This window comes from Engystomops pustulosus, unplaced genomic scaffold, assembly GCF_040894005.1.
Source record: "Engystomops pustulosus unplaced genomic scaffold, aEngPut4.maternal MAT_SCAFFOLD_129, whole genome shotgun sequence".
In the NCBI taxonomy this organism is placed as follows: domain Eukaryota; kingdom Metazoa; phylum Chordata; class Amphibia; order Anura; family Leptodactylidae; genus Engystomops; species Engystomops pustulosus.
Window position 1 is genome coordinate 6,396 of NW_027285010.1, and position 26,249 is coordinate 32,644.

At 45.9% G+C, this 26,249-nt stretch overlaps 1 protein-coding gene across 1 annotated transcript; it reads left to right on the top strand.

Annotated features, from left to right (window-relative positions):
- The first annotated feature begins 188 nt into the window (after positions 1-188).
- LBX2 (ladybird homeobox 2) lies at positions 189-26,045 on the top strand. Its single transcript, XM_072131740.1, has 2 exons — positions 189-606; positions 25,476-26,045. Exons 1-2 carry the CDS (start codon positions 189-191, stop codon positions 25,916-25,918), a joined length of 861 nt encoding a protein of 286 aa, XP_071987841.1. The 3' UTR covers positions 25,919-26,045.
- The last annotated feature ends 204 nt before the right edge of the window (positions 26,046-26,249 follow it).

Sequence of the window (26,249 nt, forward strand, 5' to 3'; positions counted from 1 at the left end):
GGACCCTGTGCACAGCCGGGGATGACTGTCCCGCACTGTGTGAGAGCTGGCCGGGCGTGCAGACAGGATGGAGCAGTCTGTAGGGGTGACCCCTGGGGGGCGGCAGGGGGTGGGATGATAACAGCTCAGGCTGACAGTCGGGGGTTCCCAAAGAAAGGGGAGCAGCAGAAATGAGCTCTGCAGGGGACATGAAGGAGAGGGGCGTCCGGGGGCCCCAAGAGCAAAGCACCAAACCCTTCACACCCTTCAGTATAGAGGATATCCTGAGCCAACCGAACGGAGGTCTCACCAGCCCCTCACTCCGCACCAAGGGGGGCGCTCCGCACTCATCCGCCCCGCTCCGCACCAAGGGGGGCGTTCCGCACCCGATCTCCCCGCTCCGCACTACAGGGGGCGCTCCGCACTCATCCTCCCCGCTCCGCACTACAGGGGGCGCTCCGCACTCATCCTCCCCGCTCCGCACTACAGGGGGCGCTCCGCACCCTCTCTCCCCGCTCCGCACTACAGGGGGCGCTCCGCACTCATCCTCCCCACTTTGTGCCCTGCAGGAGTTGGCCAGCAAGACCTTCCACAGCCTGGAGGCGGGGGTCCTGCGAGCAGCTGAAGGTAAGGGACTGTGCACTGGGGGTATATATAGGGTGTATATTCTATATACATGGGGGGGGGGGCTGCTGTATATACTGTATACAGGGGGGGGGGGGCTGCTGTATATACTGTATACAGGGGGGGGGCTGCTGTGTATACTGTATACAGGGGGAACTGCTGTGTATACTGTATACAGGGGGGACTGCTGTATATACTGTATACAGGGGGGACTGCTGTATATACTGTATACAGGGGGGCTGCTGTATATACTGTATACAGGGGGGGCTGCTGTATATACTGTATACAGGGGGGGCTGCTGTATATACTGTATACAGGGGGGCTGCTGTATATACTGTATACACGGGGGGCTGCTGTATATACTGTATACAGGGGGGCTGCTGTATATACTGTATACAGGGGGGGCTGCTGTATATACTGTAAACAGGGGGGGCTGCTGTATATACTGTATACAGGGGGGGCTGCTGTATATACTGTATACAGGGGGGCTGCTGTATATACTGTATACACGGGGGGCTGCTGTATATACTGTATACACGGGGGGCTGCTGTATATACTGTATACAGGGGGGGCTGCTGTATATACTGTATACAGGGGGGGCTGCTGTATATACTGTATACAGGGGGGGCTGCTGTATATACTGTATACAGGGGGGGCTGCTGTATATACTGTATACAGGGGGGGCTGCTGTTTATACTGTATACACGGGGGGGCTGCTGTATATACTGTATACAGGGGGGCTGCTGTATATACTGTATACAGGGGGGGCTGCTGTATATACTGTATACACGGGGGGGCTGCTGTATATACTGTATACACGGGTGGCTGCTGTATATACTGTATACACGGGGGGCTGCTGCATATACTGTATACACGGGGGGCTGCTGTATACACTGTATACATGGGGGGGGCTGCTGTATATACTGTATACACGGGGGTCTGCTGTATATACTGTATACATGGGGGGGCTGCTGTATATACTGTATACACGGGGGGCTGCTGTATATACTGTATACATGGGGGGGCTGCTGTATATACTGTATACATGGGGGGGGCTGCTGTATATACTGTATACAGGGGGGGGCTGCTGTATATACTGTATACACAGGGGGCTGCTGTATATACTGTATACACGGGGGGCTGCTGTATATACTGTATACACGGGGGGCTGCTGTATATACTGTATACATGGGGGGGCTGCTGTATATACTGTATACATGGGGGGGGGGCTGCTGTATATACTGTATACAGGGGGGGGCTGCTGTATATACTGTATACAGGGGGGGGCTGCTGTATATACTGTATACAGGGGGGGGCTGCTGTATATACTGTATACAGGGGGGGGGCTGCTGTATATACTGTATACAGGGGGGGGGCTGCTGTATATGCTGTATACAGGGGGGGGGCTGCTGTATATACTGTATACAGGGGGGGGGCTGCTGTATATACTGTATACAGGGGGGGGCTGCTGTATATACTGTATACAGGGGGGGGCTGCTGTATATACTGTATACACGGGGGGCTGCTGTATATACTGTATACAGGGGGGGCTGCTGTATATACTGTATACATGGGGGGGGGCTGCTGTATATACTGTATACAGGGGGGGGCTGCTGTATATACTGTATACAGGGGGGGGCTGCTGTATATGCTGTATACAGGGGGGGGCTGCTGTATATACTGTATACAGGGGGGGGCTGCTGTATATACTGTATACACGGGGGGCTGCTGTATATACTGTATACAGGGGGGGGGCTGCTGTATATACTGTATACATGGGGGGGGGCTGCTGTATATACTGTATACAGGGGGGGCTGCTGCATGAAGCACAAGATGATAATAAACATAATAGCCATAAAAACTTCCATCATTACAGAGATGGAGGAGGAAAAGGACTACACCCCTCATCATCACACCGACCATCACCCCCATCATTCTCATCCAGCACAATAGGCACATAGTAATGGGAACTAGAGAAACCCCTCTGGGTGTGTGTAATATGTGATAATACAACACATAGAAACATAATGCTACTACTCCCCTAGTATTAATACTACGAGTAACACCCCTAGACAATCCCAGGGGGTACAACCTATAGCAGATGACGCCCCACATACTCGTCCCATACTCATATACTCGCCCCATACTCGCCCCATACTCGCCCCATACTCATATACTCGCCCCATACTCGTCCCATACTCATATACTCGCCCCATACTCGTCCCATACTCATATACTCGCCCCATACTCGTCCCATACTCATATACTCGCCCCATACTCGCCCCATACTCGCCCCATACTCATATACTCGCCCCATACTCGTCCCATACTCATATACTCGCCCCATACTCATATACTCGTCCCATACTCATATACTCGTCCCATACTCATATACTCGTCCCATACTCGCCCCATACTCATATACTCGCCCCATACTCATATACTCGCCCCATACTCATATACTCGCCCCATACTCATATACTCGCCCCATACTCATATACTCGTCCCATACTCATATACTCGTCCCATACTCATATACTCGCCCCATACTCATATACTCGCCCCATACTCATATACTCGCCCCATACTCATATACTCGCCCCATACTCATATACTCGTCCCATACTCATATACTCGTCCCATACTCATATACTCGTCCCATACTCATATACTCGTCCCATACTCATATACTCGCCCCATACTCATATACTCGTCCCATACTCATATACTCGTCCCATACTCATATACTCGTCCCATACTCATATACTCGTCCCATACTCATATACTCGTCCCATACTCATATACTCGTCCCATACTCATATACTCGTCCCATACTCATATACTCGTCCCATACTCATATACTCGTCCCATACTCATATACTCGTCCCATACTCATATACTCGTCCCATACTCATATACTCGTCCCATACTCGTCCCATACTCATATACTCGTCCCATACTCATATACTCGTCCCATACTCATATACTCGTCCCATACTCATATACTCGTCCCATACTCATATACTCGTCCCATACTCGCCCCATACTCATATACTCGCCCCATACTCATATACTCGCCCCATACTCATATACTCGCCCCATACTCATATACTCGCCCCATACTCATATACTCGCCCCATACTCATATACTCGTCCCATACTCATATACTCGTCCCATACTCATATACTCGTCCCATACTCATATACTCGTCCCATACTCATATACTCGTCCCATACTCATATACTCGTCCCATACTCATATACTCGCCCCATACTCATATACTCGCCCCATACTCATATACTCGCCCCATACTCATATACTCGTCCCATACTCATATACTCGTCCCATACTCATATACTCGTCCCATACTCATATACTCGTCCCATACTCATATACTCGTCCCATACTCATATACTCGTCCCATACTCATATACTCGTCCCATACTCATATACTCGTCCCATACTCGTCCCATACTCGTCCCATACTCATATACTCGTCCCATACTCATATACTCGTCCCATACTCATATACTCGTCCCATACTCATATACTCGTCCCATACTCATATACTCGTCCCATACTCGCCCCATACTCATATACTCGCCCCATACTCATATACTCGCCCCATACTCATATACTCGCCCCATACTCATATACTCGCCCCATACTCATATACTCGCCCCATACTCATATACTCGCCCCATACTCATATACTCGCCCCATACTCATATACTCGCCCCATACTCATATACTCGCCCCATACTCATATACTCGCCCCATACTCATATACTCGCCCCATACTCATATACTCGCCCCATACTCATATACTCGCCCCATACTCATATACTCGCCCCATACTCATATACTCGTCCCATACTCATATACTCGTCCCATACTCATATACTCGTCCCATACTCATATACTCGTCCCATACTCATATACTCGTCCCATACTCATATACTCGTCCCATACTCATATACCCGTCCCATACTCGTCCCATACTCATATACCCGTCCCATACTCATATACTCGTCCCATACTCATATACTCGTCCCATACTCATATACTCGTCCCATACTCGCCCCATACTCATATACTCGCCCCATACTCATATACTCGTCCCATACTCATATACTCGTCCCATACTCATATACTCGTCCCATACTCATATACCCGTCCCATACTCATATACCCGTCCCATACTCATATACTCGTCCCATACTCATATACTCGTCCCATACTCATATACTCGTCCCATACTCATATACTCGTCCCATACTCGCCCCATACTCATATACTCGCCCCATACTCATATACTCGCCCCATACTCATATACTCGCCCCATACTCATATACTCGCCCCATACTCATATACTCGCCCCATACTCATATACTCGCCCCATACTCGTCCCATACTCATATACTCGCCCCATACTCGTCCCATACTCATATACTCGCCCCATACTCGTCCCATACTCATATACTCGTCCCATACTCGTCCCATACTCATATACTCGTCCCATACTCGTCCCATACTCATATACTCGTCCCATACTCGTCCCATACTCATATACTCGTCCCATACTCATATACTCGTCCCATACTCGCCCCATACTCGCCCCATACTCATATACTCGCCCCATACTCATATACTCGCCCCATACTCGCCCCATACTCATATACTCGCCCCATACTCATATACTCGTCCCATACTCATATACTCGTCCCATACTCATATACTCGTCCCATACTCATATACTCGTCCCATACTCATATACTCGTCCCATACTCATATACTCGCCCCATACTCATATACTCGTCCCATACTCATATACTCGTCCCATACTCATATACTCGTCCCATACTCATATACTCGCCCCATACTCATATACTCGCCCCATACTCATATACTCGCCCCATACTCGCCCCATACTCGCCCCATACTCGCCCCATACTCGCCCCATACTCGCCCCATACTCATATACTCGTCCCATACTCATATACTCGTCCCATACTCATATACTCGTCCCATACTCATATACTCGTCCCATACTCATATACTCGTCCCATACTCATATACTCGTCCCATACTCATATACTCGCCCCATACTCATATACTCGTCCCATACTCATATACTCGTCCCATACTCATATACTCGTCCCATACTCATATACTCATATACTCGCCCCATACTCATATACTCGCCCCATACTCATATACTCGCCCCATACTCATATACTCGTCCCATACTCATATACTCGCCCCATACTCATATACTCGCCCCATACTCGCCCCATACTCGCCCCATACTCATATACTCGTCCCATACTCGTCCCATACTCATATACTCGTCCCATACTCGTCCCATACTCATATACTCGTCCCATACTCGTCCCATACTCATATACTCGTCCCATACTCGTCCCATACTCATATACTCGTCCCATACTCGTCCCATACTCATATACTCGTCCCATACTCGTCCCATACTCATATACTCGTCCCATACTCGTCCCATACTCATATACTCGCCCCATACTCGCCCCATACTCATATACTCGCCCCATACTCATATACTCGCCCCATACTCATATACTCGCCCCATACTCATATACTCGCCCCATACTCGCCCCATACTCATATACTCGCCCCATACTCGCCCCATACTCATATACTCGCCCCATACTCATATACTCGCCCCATACTCATATACTCGCCCCATACTCATATACTCGCCCCATACTCATATACTCGCCCCATACTCATATACTCGCCCCATACTCATATACTCGCCCCATACTCATATACTCGCCCCATACTCATATACTCGCCCCATACTCATATACTCGCCCCATACTCATATACTCGCCCCATACTCGTAATACAGCAGCGACTGCTCATAGGGAGGAATCGGGAGCTGTAAGGCGCAGTTCACACCATTGTCCCCATTTATGTAACATTTCACAATCCCATTGACCTCCGTGGAAAGTTCCCGGCATCCGTTATGTCCGTTTAGGTTTGGGTAAAGTTATGAAAACTGGAGACAAATGTGTAATATAGTAAATGATATTATAGTCTAATAAGTATTCTTTGCTTTTCACAATAACTCAGAATGAGCTTTATAAATGTCTCCCCGTGATGTCACACTCCGGGATATACACAAGACGTGACCCGGGGGAAGCACAAGAAGTGACCCGGGGGACGCACAAGACGTGACCCGGGGGACGCACAAGACGTGACCCGGGATATACACAAGACGTGACCCGGGGGACGCACAAGACGTGACCCGGGGGACGCACGAGACGTGACCCGGGGGACGCACAAGACGTGACCCGGGGGACGCACAAGACGTGACCCGGGGGACGCACAAGACGTGACCCGGGGGACGCACAAGACGTGACCCGGGGGACGCACAAGACGTGACCCGGGGGACGCACAAGACGTGACCCGGGGGACGCACAAGACGTGACCCGGGATATACACAAGACGTGACCCGGGGGACGCACAAGACGTGACCCGGGGGACGCACGAGACGTGACCCGGGATATACACAAGACGTGACCCGGGGGAAGCACAAGACGTGACCCGGGATATACACAAGACGTGACCCGGGGGAAGCACAAGATGTGACCCGGGGGACGCACAAGACGTGACCCGGGGGACGCACAAGACGTGACCCCGGGGACGCACAAGACGTGACCCGGGGGACGCACAAGACGTGACCCGGGGGACGCACAAGACGTGACCCGGGTGACGCACAAGACTTGACCCTGGATACACACGAGACGTGACCCGGGGGACGCACAGGACGTGACCCCGGGGACGCACAAGACTTGACCCAGGGGACGCACAAGACGTGACCCGGGGGACGCACAGGACGTGACCCTGGATACACACGAGACGTGACCCGGGTGACGCACAAGACTTGACCCTGGATACGCACAAGACTTGACCCTGGATACACACGAGACGTGACCCGGGTGACGCACAAGACTTGACCCTGGATACGCACAAGACTTGACCCTGGATACACACGAGACGTGACCCGGGGGACGCACAGGACGTGACCCCGGGGACGCACAAGACGTGACCCTGGATACACACGAGACGTGACCCTGGATACACACGAGACGTGACCCGGGGGATGCACAAGACGTGACCCCGGGGACGCACAAGACGTGACCCTGGATACACACAAGACGTGACCCGGGTGACGCACAAGACGTGACCCTGGATACACACGAGACGTGACCCGGGGGACGCACAGGACGTGACCCTGGATACACACGAGACGTGACCCGGGGGACACACGAGACGAAGCCCGTAAACCGGGCGATACGTGTGGGGCATCCCTGCTCTCCCCAGCTGCACATCCTTCACACGGTAACAACATCTTTTTTGCTTGCACCTCCACATATGTTGGGCACGTTCTCTGACTGGATATTGTTCTTATATCTATTTGTGTCCCGGCTGGTTGACTCTCCGGTGCTGCCGTGTTTGTATATCTATGCATTTTCCTTATACCTGTGTTTTTTGTATCACACATTAGATACCTGTGTGCTGGGGAGAATCTTTGTTATGTTACCCCCTCTTGTAGGGTTTTTAATCGTTTTTATAACTCACATTTATTTCAATAAAATTTGCTACCTTTTTTCACCCATATACATCTTCTTTCTTTTATGTTCATTTACATATTTCAGATGTGGGACTTACTTTACTAATTTACTACCATTACCCCAACCCAATGTATACGTACTGTATATAATAACCACAGGATAATACTGTATATAATAACCACAGGATAATACTGTATATAATAACCACAGGATAATACTGTATATAATAACCACAGGATAATACTGTATATAATAACCACAGGATAATACTGTATATAATAACCACAGGATAATACTGTATATATAATAATCACAGGATAATACTGTATATATAATAACCACAGGATAATACTGTATATATAATAATCACAGGATAATACTGTATATAATAATCACAGGATAATACTCTATATAATAACCACAGGATAATACTGTATATAATAATCACAGGATAATACTGTATATAATAATCACAGGATAATACTGTATATATAATAACCACAGGATAATACTGTATATAATAACCACAGGATAATACTGTATATAATAATCACAGGATAATACTGTATATAATAACCACAGGATAATACTGTATATATAATAATCACAGGATAATACTGTATATAATAATCACAGGATAATACTCTATATAATAACCACAGGATAATACTGTATATAATAATCACAGGATAATACTGTATATAATAATCACAGGATAATACTGTATATATAATAACCACAGGATAATACTGTATATATAATAACCACAGGATAATACTGTATATAATAATCACAGGATAATACTCTACATAATAACCACAGGATAATACTCTATATAATAATCACAGGATAATACTGTATATATAATAATCACAGGATAATACTGTATATAATAACCACAGGATAATACTCTATATAATAATCACAGGATAATACTGTATATAATAATCACAGGATAATACTGTATATAATAATCACAGGATAATACTGTATATAATAACCACAGGATAATACTGTATATATAATAACCACAGGATAATACTGTATATATAATAATCACAGGATAATACTGTATATAATAATCACAGGATAATACTGTATATATAATAATCACAGGATAATACTGTATATAATAACCACAGGATAATACTGTATATAATAACCACAGGATAATACTGTATATATAATAACCACAGGATAATACTGTATATATAATAATCACAGGATAATACTCTACATAATAATCACAGGATAATACTGTATATAATAATCACAGGATAATACTGTATATATAATAACCACAGGATAATACTCTATATAATAATCACAGGATAATACTGTATATAATAACCACAGGATAATACTGTATATAATAATCACAGGATAATACTGTATATAATAACCACAGGATAATACTGTATATATAATAACCACAGGATAATACTGTATATATAATAATCACAGGATAATACTGTATATAATAACCACAGGATAATACTGTATATAATAATCACAGGATAATACTGTATATAATAACCACAGGATAATACTGTATATAATAATCACAGGATAATACTGTATATAATAATCACAGGATAATACTGTATATAATAACCACAGGATAATACGCTACATAATAACCACAGGATAATACTCTATATAATAACCACAGGATAATACTGTATATATAATAACCACAGGATAATACTGTATATATTAATCACAGGATAATACTGTATATATAATAATCACAGGATAATACTGTATATAATAACCACAGGATAATACTGTATATAATAATCACAGGATAATACTGTATATAATAACCACAGGATAATACTGTATATAATAACCACAGGATAATACTGTATATATAATAATCACAGGATAATACTGTATATAATAACCACAGGATAATACTGTATATAATAACCACAGGATAATACTGTATATATAATAATCACAGGATAATACTCTATATAATAACCACAGGATAATACTGTGTATAATAACCACAGGATAATACTGTATATAATAACCACAGGATAATACTGTATATAATAATCACAGGATAATACTGTATATAATAACCACAGGATAATACTGTATATATAATAATCACAGGATAATACTGTATATAATAATCACAGGATAATACTCTACATAATAACCACAGGATAATACTGTATATATAATAATCACTGGATAATAATGTATATAATAATCACAGGATAATACTGTATGTATAATAACCACAGGATAATACTGTATATAATAACCACAGGATAATACTGTATATAATAATCACAGGATAATACTGTATATATAATAACCACAGGATAATACTGTATATAATAACCACAGGATAATACTGTATATATAATAACCACAGGATAATACTGTATATATAATAACCACAGGATAATACTGTATATATAATAATCACAGGATAATACTGTATATAATAACCACAGGATAATACTGTGTATAATAACCACAGGATAATACTGTATATAATAACCACAGGATAATACTGTATATATAATAACCACAGGATAATACTGTATATAATAATCACAGGATAATACTGTATATATAATAACCACAGGATAATACTGTATATATAATAACCACAGGATAATACTGTATATATAATAACCACAGGATAATACTGTATATAATAACCACAGGATAATACTGTATATATAATAACCACAGGATAATACTGTATATATAATAACCACAGGATAATACTGTATATATAATAATCACAGGATAATACTGTATATAATAACCACAGGATAATACTGTGTATAATAACCACAGGATAATACTGTATATAATAATCACAGGATAATACTCTATATAATAATCACAGGATAATACTGTATATAATAATCACAGGATAATACTGTATATAATAATCACAGGATAATACTGTATATATAATAATCACAGGATAATACTGTATATATAATAATCACAGGATAATACTGTATATAATAACCACAGGATAATACTGTATATAATAACCACAGGATAATACTGTATATAATAACCACAGGATAATACTGTATATAATAATCACAGGATAATACTGTATATAATAATCACAGGATAATACTGTATATAATAACCACAGGATAATACTGTATATAATAACCACAGGATAATACTGTATATAATAATCACAGGATAATACTGTATATAATAATCACAGGATAATACTGTATATATAACAATCACAGGATAATACTCTATATATAATAATCACAGGATAATACTGTATATAATAATCACAGGATAATACTGTATATAATAATCACAGGATAATACTCTATATAATAACCACAGGATAATACTTTATATAACAATCACAGGATAATACTGTATATATAATAACCACAGGATAATACTGTATATAATAACCACTGGATAATACTGTATATATAATGATCACAGGATAATACTGTATATAATAACCACAGGATAATACTGTATATAATAATCACAGGATAATACTCTATATAATAATCACAGGATAATACTGTATATATAATAACCACAGGATAATACTCTATATAATAACCACAGGATAATACTGTATATATAATAACCACAGGATAATACTGTATATAATAACCACTGGATAATACTGTATATATAATGATCACAGGATAATACTGTATATAATAACCACAGGATAATACTGTATATAATAATCACAGGATAATACTGTATATAATACTCACTGGATAATACTGTATATATAATAATCACAGGATAATACTGTATATATAATAATCACAGGATAATACTGTATATAATAATCACAGGATAATACTGTATATAATAACCACAGGATAATACTGTATATATAATAATCACAGGATAATACTGTATATAATAATCACAGGATAATACTGTATATAATAATCACAGGATAATACTGTATATATAATAATCACAGGATAATACTGTATATAATAACCACAGGATAATACTCTACATAATAACCACAGGATAATACTCTACATAATAATCACAGGATAATACTGTATATAATAATCACAGGATAATACTGTATATAATAACCACAGGATAATACTCTACATAATAACCACAGGATAATACTGTATATAATACTCACAGGATAATACTGTATATAATAATCACAGGATAATACTGTATATAATAACCACAGGATAATACTCTACATAATAACCACAGGATAATACTGTATATAATAATCACAGGATAATACTGTATATAATAATCACAGGATAATACTGTATATAATAACCACAGGATAATACTGTGTATAATAATCACAGGATAATACTGTATATATAATAATCACAGGATAATACTGTATATATAATAATCACAGGATAATACTCTATATAATAACCACAGGATAATACTGTATATAATAATCACAGGATAATACTGTATATAATAACCACAGGATAATACTGTATATATAATAACCACAGGATAATACTGTATATATAATAACCACAGGATAATACTGTATATAATAACCACAGGATAATACTGTATATATAATAACCACAGGATAATACTCTATATAATAATCACAGGATAATACTGTATATATTAATCACAGGATAATACTGTATATAATAACCACAGGATAATACTGTGTATAATAATCACAGGATAATACTGTATATATAATAATCACAGGATAATACTGTATATATAATAATCACAGGATAATACTCTATATAATAACCACAGGATAATACTGTATATAATAATCACAGGATAATACTCTATATAATAACCACAGGATAATACTCTATATAATAACCACAGGATAATACTGTATATAATAATCACTGGATAATACTGTATATAATAATCACAGGATAATACTCTACATAATAATCACAGGATAATACTGTATATAATAATCACAGGATAATACTGTATATATAATAATCACAGGATAATACTGTATATAATAATCACAGGATAATACTGTATATAATAACCACAGGATAATACTCTATATAATAATCACAGGATAATACTCTATATAATAATCACAGGATAATACTGTATATATAAGAACCACAGGATAATACTGTATATAATAATGTATATAATAATCACAGGATAATACTGTATATATAATAATCACAGGATAATACTCTATATAATAATCACAGGATAATACTCTATATAATAATCACAGGATAATACTGTATATATAATAATCACAGGATAATACTGTATATATAATAATCACAGGATAATACTGTATATAATAACCACAGGATAATACTGTATATAATAATCACAGGATAATACTGTATATATAATAATCACAGGATAATACTGTATATATAATAACCACAGGATAATACTGTATATAATAATCACAGGATAATACTGTATATAATAACCACAGGATAATACTGTATATAATAATGTATATAATAATCACAGGATAATACTGTATATATAATAATCACAGGATAATACTCTATATAATAATCACAGGATAATACTGTATATATAATAATCACAGGATAATACTGTATATATAATAACCACAGGATAATACTGTATATAATAATCACAGGATAATACTGTATATAATAATCACAGGATAATACTGTATATATAATAATCACAGGATAATACTGTATATATAATAACCACAGGATAATACTGCGCACAGTGCCCCCACACAGCGCATTATACACGGACAATGCACTTACATGCACCAGGAAGAAGAAGGTGAACTCCGGGGACCTGAGCGGGGAAGCGACACATGCAGGATATCGGGTGCAGGATCTTAGTGACTCCCCGCACAGCACATTATACACGGACAATGCACTTACATGCACCAGGAAGAAGAAGGTGAACTCCTGGGACCTGAGCGGGGAAGCGACACATGCAGGATATCGGGTGCAGGATCTTAGTGACTCCCCGCACAACACATTATACTCGGACAATGCACTTACATGCAGCAGGAAGAAGAAGGTGAACTCCGGGGACCTGAGCGGGGAAGTGACACATGCAGGATATCGGGTGCACGATCTTAGTGACTCCCCGCACAGCACATAATACACGGACAATGCACTTACATGCACCAGGAAGAAGAAGGTGAACTCCGGGGACCTGAGCGGGGAAGCAACACATGCAGGATATCGGGGCCAGGATCTTAGTGACTCCCCACACAGCGCATTATACACGGACAATGCACTTACATGCACCAGGAAGAAGAAGGTGAACTCACGGGACCTGAGCGGGGAAGCGACACATGCAGGATATTGGGGGCAGGATCTTAGTGACTCCCTGCACAGCGCATTATACACGGACAATGCACTTACATGCACCAGGAAGAAGAAGGTGAACTCCAGGGACCTGAGTGGGGAAGCTACACATGCAGGATATCGGGCGCAGGATCTTAGTGACTCCCCGCACAGCGCATTATACACGGACAATGCACTTACATGCACCAGGAAGAAGAAGGTGAACTCCAGGGACCTGAGCGGGGAAGGGACACATGCAGGATATCGGGCGCACGATCTTAGTGACTCCCCGCACAGCGCATTATACACGGACAATGCACTTACATGCACCAGGAAGAAGAAGGTGAACTCCAGGGACCTGAGCGGGGAAGCGACAAATGCAGGATATCGGACACAGGATCTTAGTGACTCCCCGCACAGCGCATTATACACGGACAATGCACTTACATACACCAGGAAGAAGAAGGTGAACTCCAGGGACCTGAGCGGGGAAGCCACACATGCAGGATATCGGGCGCAGGATCTTAGTGACTCCCCGCACAGCGCATTATACACGGACAATGCACTTACATGCACCAGGAAGAAGAAGGTGAACTCCAGGGACCTGAGCGGGGAAGCCACACATGCAGGATATCGGGCGCAGGATCTTAGTGTCTCCCCGCACAGCGCATTATACACGGACAATGCACTTACATGCGCCAGGAAGAAGAAGGTGAACTCCAGGGACCTGAGCGGGGAAGCGACACATGCAGGATATCGGGCGCAGGATCTTAGTGACTCCCTGCACAGCGCATTATACACGGACAATGCACTTACATGCACCAGGAAGAAGAAGGTGAACTCCGGAGACCTGAGCGGGAAAGTGACACATGCAGGATATCGGACGCACGATCTTAGTGACTCCCCGCAAAGGACATTATACACGGACAATGCACTTACATGCACCAGGAAGAAAAAGGTGAACTCCGGAGACCTGAGCGGGGAAGTGACACATGCAGGATATCGGGCGCACGATCTTAGTGACTCCCTGCACAGCGCATTATACACGGACAATGCACTTACATGCACCAGGAGGAAGAAGGTGAACTCCAGGGACCTGAGTGGGGATGCGACACATGCAGGATATCGGGCGCACGATCTTAGTGACTCCCCGCACAGCGCATTATACACGGACAATGCACTTACATGCACCAGGAGGAAGAAGGTGAACTCCAGGGACCTGAGTGGGGATGCGACACATGCAGGATATCGGGCGCACGATCTTAGTGACTCCCCGCACAGCGCATTATACACGAACAATGCACTTACATGCACCAGGAAGAAGGTGAACTCCGGGGACCTGAGCGGGGAAGCGACACATGCAGGATCTTAGTGACTCCCCGCACAGAGCATTATACACGGACAATGCACTTACATGCACCAGGAAGAAGAAGGTGAACTCCGGGGACCTGAGCGGGGAAGCGACACATGCAGGATCTTAGTGACTCCCCGCACAGAGCATTATACACGGACAATGCACTTACATGCACCAGGAAGAAGAAGGTGAACTCCAGGGACCTGAGTGGGGATGCGACACATGCAGGATATTGGGCGCAGGATCTTAGTGACTCCCCGCACAGCACATTATACACGGACAATGCACTTACATGCACCAGGAAGAAGAAGGTGAACTCCGGGGACCTGAGCGGGGAAGTGACACATGCAGGATATCGGGTGCAGGATCTTAGTGACTCCCCGCACAGCACATTATACACGGACAATGCACTTACATGCACCAGGAAGAAGAAGGTGTACTCCAGGGACCTGAGTGGGGATGCGACACATGCAGGATATCAGGCGCAGGATCTTAGTGACTCCCCGCACAGCACATTATACACGGACAATGCACTTACATGCACCAGGAAGAAGAAGGTGTACTCCAGGGACCTGAGCGGGGATGCGACACATGCAGGATATCGGGGGCAGGATCTTAGTGACTCCCCGCACAGCACATTATACACGGACAATGCACTTACATGCACCAGGAGGAAGAAGGTGAACTCCAGGGACCTGAGCGGGGAAGCGACACATGCAGGATATCGGGCGCAGGATCTAAGTGACTCCCCGCACAGCGCATTATACACGGACAATGCACTTACATGCCCCAGGAAGAAGAAGGTGAACTCCTGGGACCTGAGCGGGGAAGCGACACATGCAGGATATCAGGCGCAGGATCTTAGTGACTCCCCACACAGCGCATTATACACAGACAATGCACTTACATGCACCAGGAAGAAGAAGGTGAACTCCAGGGACCTGAGCGGGGAAGCGACACATGCAGGATATCGAGGGCAGGATCTTAGTGACTTCCCGCACAGCGCATTATACACGGACAATGCACTTACATGCACCGGGAAGAAGAAGGTGAACTCCGGGGACCTGAGCGGGGAAGTAACACATGCAGGATATCGGGTGCAGGATCTTAGTGACTCCCCGCACAGCGCATTATACACGGACAATGCACTTACAGGTGAGACCTGTTTGGACTGTACTTTGGTGTCACTGTCGTGAACTGCATCACGAATCACCGCTACCACGGTCTCTACTGGGCCAAATCTCCCACACAGCACTGTGACAACTGGGGGCAGCACAGTATTCCTGAGGGAAACATTGGGGCAAATTTACTTACCAGAACAGCCTTGACATTCAGGCATCAAAACAAACAATATCCTACCCGTCTGGGCGCTAACTAAACAGAGTAACTCACCACTAGAACATAAAAGACGTCGCTGCTCCAGGCACAGAGGTCAGGGCTGTGTGCTCTCCAGCCTCCTTTCAGAGAGACAACGCTCTCAGCTCTGCTCAGCAGCTTTATGCAGCCTGATTAGGCTGCTCCCACCTCCTGTGTCCAAGGTGCTGGACAACACAACCTCAGCACTAAGGTCTTGCATAGTAGGAAAACCCAGGGGAAACATACCGCCCATACACAATTAACCCCTTCAGTGTCTCACAGCTGCTTCAAATAGACAGTGCTTGCACTTGGTAGTCACAGTGCTGCCCCCTTAGCCAGTGCTTGCCCCCAAAAGTTACAGTGCTGCCCCATTAGCCAGTGCTTGCCCCCAGAAGTCACAGTACTGCCCCCTTAGCCAGTGCTTGCCACCAGTAGTCACAGTGCTGCCCCCTTAACCAGTACTTGCCCCCAGTAGTCACAGTGCTGCCGCCTTAACCAGTGCTTGCCCCCAGTAGTCACAGTGCTGCCCCCTTAACCAGTGCTTGCCCCTAGTAGTCACAGTGCTGCTTCAACTACACAGTGCTTGCACTTGGTAGTCACAGTGCTTGCCCTCAGTAGTCACAGTGCTGCCCCCTTAGCCAGTATTTGCTCCAGTAGTCACAGTGCTGCCCCATTAGCCAGTGCTTTCCCCAGTAGTCACAGTGCTTTCCTCCAGTCATCACCGTGCTTGCCCCCAGTAGTCACAGTGCTGCCCCCTTAGCTAGTGTTTGCTCCAGTAGTCACAGTGCTGCCCCATTAGCCAGTGCTGCCCCCAGTAGTCACAGTGCTGCCCCCTTAGCTAGTGTTTGCTCCAGTAGTCACAGTGCTGCCCCATTAGCCAGTGCTTGCCCCCAGTAGTCACAGTGCTGCCCCCATTAGCCAGTGCTTGCCCCAGTAGTCACAGTGCTGCCCCCTTAGCTAGTGTTTGCTCCAGTAGTCACAGTGCTGCCCCCTTAAGCCAGTGCTTGCCCCCAGTAGTCACAGTGCTGCTTCCATTAGCCAGTGCTTGCCCCTAGTAGTCACAGTGCTGCCCTCTTAGCTAGTGTTTGCTCCAGTAGTCACAGTGCTGCCCCCTCAGCCAGTGCTTGCCCCCAGTAGTCACAGTGCTGCTTCCATTAGCCAGCGCTTGCCCCCAGTAGTCAGTGTTTTCCCCACTGTGTGATTACCAGGTGTGCTCCAGGTGAGTTCCAGCCATAGGCCATTGACTCAGCGCATCACCCAGCAGCTGTGCTGCAAATATCACAGAGAGAACATAGAGCGGAGATATCCTGTGCTCCACTGCCCCAAGTCCGGGGTGGCAGCCCTCAAGGCTCCCCTCCTTCTGGAAGCCACAGCCATTAGCACTGGTGTTTCTTCATCATATGTCTCATCTGTTTGTCCACCGCCCTCATCCTCCAATAAAAGTTCTTCTGAATCTCTATGCAGCTCTGTCTGTGGCAGGGGCAGGTGGCTGGGCCACAGTTTTACAGCCAGGAGAGACCTTGTACAGCAGGAATGACTGCTCCATGACTTGTGGCTGGAACGGCTTTGCTACTTTGAAGGGGGTGAGGAGGAGACTCTGTACATCCACAGAATCCACAGAAGGTCATGCTCTGCCATATAATTGACCAATGCCTCCACTTCATGTGGCCTAGTGGGAACTACCAGTACACACCGCACACCCTGGCACCTACCTTCACCAGAGGAGCAGCAGAGGAACACGTCCTCTCTCTGCAGCCCCAGCTCCGTCACCAGCAGCAGCTCCATCACCAGCAGCAGCTCCGTCACCAGCAGCAGCTCCGTCACCAGCAGCAGCTCCATCACCAGCAGTAGCTCCAGCTTCATCACCAGCAGCAGCTCCATCATCAGCAGTAGCTCCAGCTCCATCACCAGCAGCAGCTCCAGCTCCGTCACCAGCCCGCTTGAGAAAATGGCATCTCCCGCCGTTTTGCTTTTTGGTGGCCAGAAACAGAACCAATCACAAGCCAGGAGACTCTGCACTCCACCCAGCATGACGTGGTACCCTTAAACGTCGATAGCAGTGGTTGGCTGGCCAGATCAGGTGACCCTGGAATAGTCTAGCCCCTGCCCGCGCTGCTCGGATCATTCTGTGTCTGGATGCCGCTAGGGAGAGAGCTGCTGCTGGTCAGGGAAAGCGTTAGGGTGTTCTATTAGAATAGTGTTAGGCAGGAGTGATTCTACAAGAACCCAACAGCCCTTCTTAGGGCTACAATAACGTTATACTTTTTTTTTTTTTGTTTGCTTGTGGCTGGGCTTGCTGGCACTAGTAGTGCAGCTAGTACCATATTGTGAGGAATTTGCAGGGGGACTTGTGTTTAGCTATTAGTGATGCACATATCCACAGGCACAGCACAAAATCCAGTTGTGTGCTGTCAGTGTAGGTTAGAAACTAGCCATAGCAATAGGATAGCATCGTTTTGTTAAAAAAATAAATAAAAAAAAAAAAAATAAACACAAAAAAAAAAAAATTAAAAGTTTACACTTTAATTTGGAAAATGTTTAACCCGAGGGCTAGGGGTAGAGGACGAGGGCGTGGACGTAGGCGTCCAACTACTGCAGGAGTCAGAGGCCGTGGTCCTGGGCGGGGTGAGACACCACCTGCTGATGAGGGAGCAGGGGAACGCCGCAGAGCTACACTCCCTAGGTTCATCATGTCTCAAGTTACTGGGACTCGTGGTAGAGCACTGTTGAGGCCAGAACAGTGCGAAGAGGTGATGTCGTGGATTGCGGACAATGCTTCTAGCCATTTGTCCACCAGTCAGTCTTCCACGCAGTCCACCCAGGTCACCGAAATCAGCACTCCTCCAGCTCCTCCACCTCAGCCTCCTTCCCCCCAGTCTGCCCCCTCCCAGCAAAATTTGGCATTTGAACCGGCATACTCTGAGGAACTGTTTTCTGGACCCTTCCCACAGTCACAAACCACTTGTCCGGTTGCTGCTGAGCAATTTTCCGATGCCCAGGTTTTCCACCAGTCGCAGTCTGTGGGTGATGATGACCTTCTTGACGTAGTGGAAGAAGTGTGTAAAGAGGTGTCGGACGATGAGGAGACACGGTTGTCAGACAGTGGGGAAGTTGTTGTCAGGGCAGGAAGTCCGAGGGGGGAGCAGACTGAGGGATCGGAGGATGATGAGGTGACAGACCCAAGCTGGGTTGATAGGCCGGGTGAACACAGTGCTTCTGAGACGGAGGCAAGTCCTATAGCAGAACAGGTTGGAAGAGGCAGTGGTGGGGCCAGACGGAGAGGCAGGGCCAGAGCTGGTGCATCAGTGCCAAATGTTGCCCGTAGTCAAGCTCCTGTGGTGAGGGCTAGATTTTCAGAAGTCTGGAGGTTCTTTAAAGAAACACCGGATGACCGACGGACTGTGGTGTGCAACCTTTGCCAAACCAGGATCAGCAGGGGTTCCACCACTACTAGCTTAACTACCACCAGTATGCGCAGGCATATGAATGCTAAACACCCCACTCAATGGCACCAAGCCCGTTCACCTCCGGCCGGGCACACCACTGCTCCTTCCCCTGTGTCCTCTGCTAGTCAGCCCCCTGCCCAGGACCACGGCCCAAACACCTCCCGTGCGAAAACCCCATCTTCGCCTCCACGATCCTCCACAGCATCCACCAGCGTTCAGCTCTCCATACCCCAGACGCTGGAGCGCAAAAGGAATTGTAGCGCAACCCACCCACACGCCCAAGCCCTCAACGTCCACATCTCCAAGTTGCTTAGCCTGGAGATGCTGCCCTATAGGCTGGTAGAGACCGAGGCCTTTCGAAACCTCATGGCGGCGGCCGCCCCTCGGTATTCGGTCCCCAGCCGCCACTACTTTTCCCGATGTGCCGTCCCAGCCCTGCACAAGCACGTGTGAACATCATCCGTGCCCTGACCAACGCCGTTTCTGACAAGGTCCACCTGACCACGGACACGTGGGCGAGTGCTGCCGGGCAGGGCCACTATATATCGCTGATGGCACATTGGGTTAACTTGGTGGAGGCTGGGACCGAGTCTGACCCTGGGGCTGGTCATATACTGCCGACGTCGAGGATTGCGGGGCCTACCTCGGTCCAGGTCTCAAAGGCCTACTATACCTCCTCCTCCTCCCACCCCTCCTCCACCTCCTCCTCCGAACTACCATCCGTGGGCATGGCGCCATCAGTCGCTAGCTCTAGGCACAGCAGCAGTGCCATCGCTAAGCGACAGCAGGCGGTGCTCAAACTGCTGAGCCTAGGCGATAAAAGGCACACCGCCCAAGAGATATTACAGGGCATCACGGCGCAGACCGATCTGTGGCTGGCACCGCTGAACCTGAAGCCAGGCATGGTTGTGTGTGACAACGGCCGTAACCTGGTGGCGGCTCTGCAACTCGGCAGACTGACACATGAGCCATGCCTGGCCCATGTGTTAAATCTGATAGTTCAGCGTTTCCTGAAGACATACCCCAATCTGTCTGATTTGCTCACGAAGGTGCGCCGCATCTGTGCGCATTTCAGGAAGTCCAGCATAGATGCTGCCACTCTCAGGGCAGTGCAGCGCCGCCTCCAACTGCCCGCTCACCGACTGTTGTGCGACGTGCCCACGAGGTGGAATTCAACATTAACCATGTTATCCAGAGTTTACCAGCAGCGCAGAGCGATTGTAGACTGACAGATGTCAACTTCCACCAGAACTGGTAGTCAGGTCAGTCAGCTTCCTCTAGTCTACAATGAGGAGTGGATGTGGATGTCTGATATCTGTCAGGTGCTGAGTAACTTTGAGGAGTCAACACAGATGGTCAGTGGCGATGCCGCCATCATCAGCCTCACCATCACGCTGCTTGGCCTGTTGAAAAACTCTCTGGTCAGCATGAAATCGGAAGCTTTGCGCTCGTCACAAGAGACGGGGGGAGAAGATTCCCTTGTTGATAGCCAAAGCACCCTTAGGTCTGTTTCTCAGCGCATATCGGAGGAGGTGGAGGAGGATGAGGAGGAAGAGGAGGAGAATGTTGGCGAGACCGAAGAGGGGACCATTGTTCAGTCCTTCACTGTTCAGCGTGTATGGGCAGAAGAAGAGGAGTTGGAGGAGGAGGAAATGGGCAGTCAGGCCAGTGAGGGGAGTGAATTCTTGCGCGTTGGGACTCTGGCGCATATGGCAGATTTCATGCTAGGCTGCCTATCCCGTGACCCTCGCGTTCAAAGAATTTATTCCAGCACCGATTACTGGGTGTTCACTCTCCTGGACCCACGGTACAAGCAAAATCTTTCCACTCTCATCCCTGGAGAGGAAAGGAGTGTGAGAATGCATGAATACCAGCAGGCCCTGGTGCACAAGCTGAAACAGTATTTCCCTTCTGACAGTGCTAGCGGCAGAGGGCGTAGTTCTGCGGGACAAGTAGCGAGGGAGAGTAGGCGAGCAGGCAGCTTGTCCAGCACTGGCAAGGGTACGCTTTACAAGGCTTTTGCCAGCTTTATGTCACCCCAGCAAGACACTGTCACCTGTCCCCAGTCTCGGCAGAGTAGGGCTGATCTTTACAGAAAGATGGTGAGGGAGTACGTAGCTGACCACACCATCGTCCTAAATGATCACACAGCTCCCTACAACTACTGGGTTTCAAAGCTGGACATGTGGCACGAACTGGCGCTGTACGCCTTGGAGGTTCTTGCCTGCCCTGCCGCTAGCGTGTTGTCCGAGCGGGTTTTCAGTGCAGCTGGTGGCATCATCACCGATAAGCGTACACGCCTGTCGACTGACAGCGCTGACAGGCTGACGCTTATCAAGATGAATAAAGCCTGGATTTCTCAGGATTTCCAATCTCCACCAGGTGAAAGCAGCTCAACCTGAATAATGTATGCACTCCTCCTCCTCCTCATTGTCCTCCTTCTCCTCCTCTTTGTACACTAAAGCAGAGGAAACTGGCTATTTTTTGACAGGGCCAACTGGCTCTAGCTATAGTACTCTATGTATTTAATTTTTCTGAAGGACCACCTACCTGCTCCTCTGGTTTGAAAACTTTTTTGGACTGCCACGTACAGGCACTCAATTTATTTAATTTTTCTGGAGGACCACCTACCTGCTCCTCTGGTTTGAAAACTTTTTTGGACTGCCACGTACAGGCACTCAATTTATTTAATTTTTCTGGAGGACCACCTACCTGCTCCTCTGGTTTGAAAACTTTTTTGGACTGCCACGTACAGGCACTCAATTTATTTAATTTTTCTGGAGGACCACCTACCTGCTCCTCTGGTTTGAAAACTTTTTTGGACTGCCACATACAGGCACTATCCAAATTAAATTGTCTCCATAGCAGCCTCCACATGTCGTCTTTTTAGCTGGCTCCACAAGTTGTCTCCATTGCTACCTCCACACGTCATCTTCATAGCTGCCTCCAAAAGTCGTCCATATAGCTGCCTCCATACATTGTCTCCTTATCAAACGAACTGTGTCAGGCAGAATTTTGGGTTGTTTTCATGGATTCCACATCAAACTTGTTAACATTGTCGCCACCCTGCTGTGTAATCCACAAAATATACTGGCAAACTTTTATCATTTACCGATATTATTTCAGCGCTTCTTGCGCATCTGTTTACATTCCCCTCACCCGCCATATCCCAAACTTATAAGAATGCTACTACACTTGATCTTATACAAAAGGTTCTTAGAAGTGCTGTTTGGGGAGTAGCCTAGAGACAGGGGCTTGGATTGGCGAAAGCTCGCCTGGCTGCGGAGCGCCTGCGCCATCTCAAGATCCAACTAACATAGTTTTAACTGCAGCACCTTTAATCTACTACTAGTTCACTGCCTCCATACATGCCCGCCTTATCAAACAAGCTGTGTCAGGCAGAATATTCAGGTGTTTCACCAGATACATAGTGGAACTCGGCCCATCTGTCGCCGCCATGCTGGAGACCTGAAGTTGCAATCATAGCAGCGCAATATGGATGCCCCATACTGTCGCTCTTAATCATGGAACCATTTCCGTAAAAACAATTAAAAATAGAACCACTATGCTATTCCATTATTCCTAGGTGAAATAGTCAAACGACCCGGCCTGCTTTGAAAATGATAATTTTTTCAAAGTAAACGCTTCTGGCCCCCAGGCCCATTTTGGGTGGGGAGGAGCCGAGAGACAGGGGCTTGGACAGGCGAAAGCTCGCCTGGCAGTGGACCGCCAGCTCCATCCCAAGATTAGGCAGCCTCAGAGGCATCCATGCATGCTGCCCCTGCTGTTTCCTGTCCATTTTGCCTCCACGATCCTCCACAGCGTCCACCAATGTCTCATTTCAACTCTCTATACCCCAGACGCTGGAGCACGAGAGGATATACAGCACATCATCCCCTTATCAAACGAGCTGTGTCAGGCAGAAATTTCAGGTGTTTCACCAGATACATAATGGAACTCGGCCCATCTGTCGCCGCCATGCTGGAGACCTGAAGTTGCAATCATAGCAGCGCAATATGAATGCCCCATACTGTCGCTCTTAATCATGGAAGTAGTCTCCATGGCTGCCTCCACATGTCGTCCCCTTATCAAAAGAGCTGTGTCAGGCTCATTTTTCGGGTGTTTCACCAGATACGTTATGGAACTTGGTCACTATGTCGCCACCATGCTGCGTTATCGACTAAATATACCGTCAACCTTTTGTTCACATAGGAAATCATTTCACCTCCTTTGGTAAAACCTGAGTCCATTTATGGTATGTCGCCATGAGACTCTCTAGCCTGCCACTGCTGCCGCTGCCTCTGCATGCCGTCCCCTATAGTGTCAGGGTCAATTATTGGATGTTTTAGATGCTATCTAGCCTCATTCGGTCACTCTGTCATGGCCATGCTGTTGCCCATAATTTTGGCATAATGGTGCGATTAAGCAGCCTCAGAGGCATCCATGCATGCTGCCCCTGCTGTTTCCTGTCCATTTCCGTGGTGTTTCCATCATTTTCTGAGATTTCCAGGTGTTTGGCCAAGCTTCCCTGTGCAGAGCCTTGGTCCCCTTGAAAAATGCTCGAGTCTCCCATTGACTTCAATGGGGCTCGTTATTCGAGACAAGCACTCGAGCATCGGGAAAAGTTTGTCTCGAATAACGAGTACCCGAGCATTTTAGTGCTCGCTCATCTCTAGTCGCTATTCACTGACAACAAGATTGTGGCTGATGACTGTATATATAGATAAATATATGGGTGGATGATGGAGGGGTGACTGAATGGATGTGGAATATTTTTTTCTGATCATTATCTTTTTTTCTCCTTGAAAGGTCACGATTCTATTGGATCATTTGGACATCAAACAAATTCTAAGAAGAGGCGGAAATCCCGAACAGCCTTTACCAATCAGCAGATCTATGAGCTGGAGAAACGCTTCCTCTACCAGAAATATCTGTCCCCTGCTGACCGCGACCACATGGCCCAACTGCTGGGGCTCAGCAATGCCCAAGTCATCACCTGGTTCCAGAACCGAAGAGCCAAGCTGAAGAGGGACCTGGAGGAGATGAAGGCTGATGTGGAGTCACTGAAGACGCTGCCACCACAGGCCCTTCATAAACTGGTGTCCATGTCTGATGACGGAGCAGCAGAAGAGGACTCCGGGCCGCGCTCCCCCACCTCGCACAGACTAATAGTCCACTCCCATCATTGTCCAACCATGGAACACACAGTCCAGGAGTTTTCAGAAGAAGAGGAGATTGAGGTAGACAACTGAAAACGAACAAATGGTGACAAGGACAAGTATTCTGCACAATCCTACTGATCCTTCACGAAAGGAAAGAGAAGGATCGGAGAAGAAAGAGAGAAAGAAGAGAAGGATCGGAGAAGAAAGAGAGAAAGAAGAGAAGGATCAGAGGGGAAAGAGAGAAGAAGAGAAGGATCAGAGGGGAAAGAGAGAAGAAGAGAAGGATCAGAGGGGAAAGAGAGAAGAAGAGAAGGATCAGAGGGGAAAGAGAGAAGAAGAGAAGGATCAGAGGGGAAAGAGAGAAGAAGAGAAGGATCAGAGGGGAAAGAGAGAAGAAGAGAAGGATCAGAGGGGAAAGAGA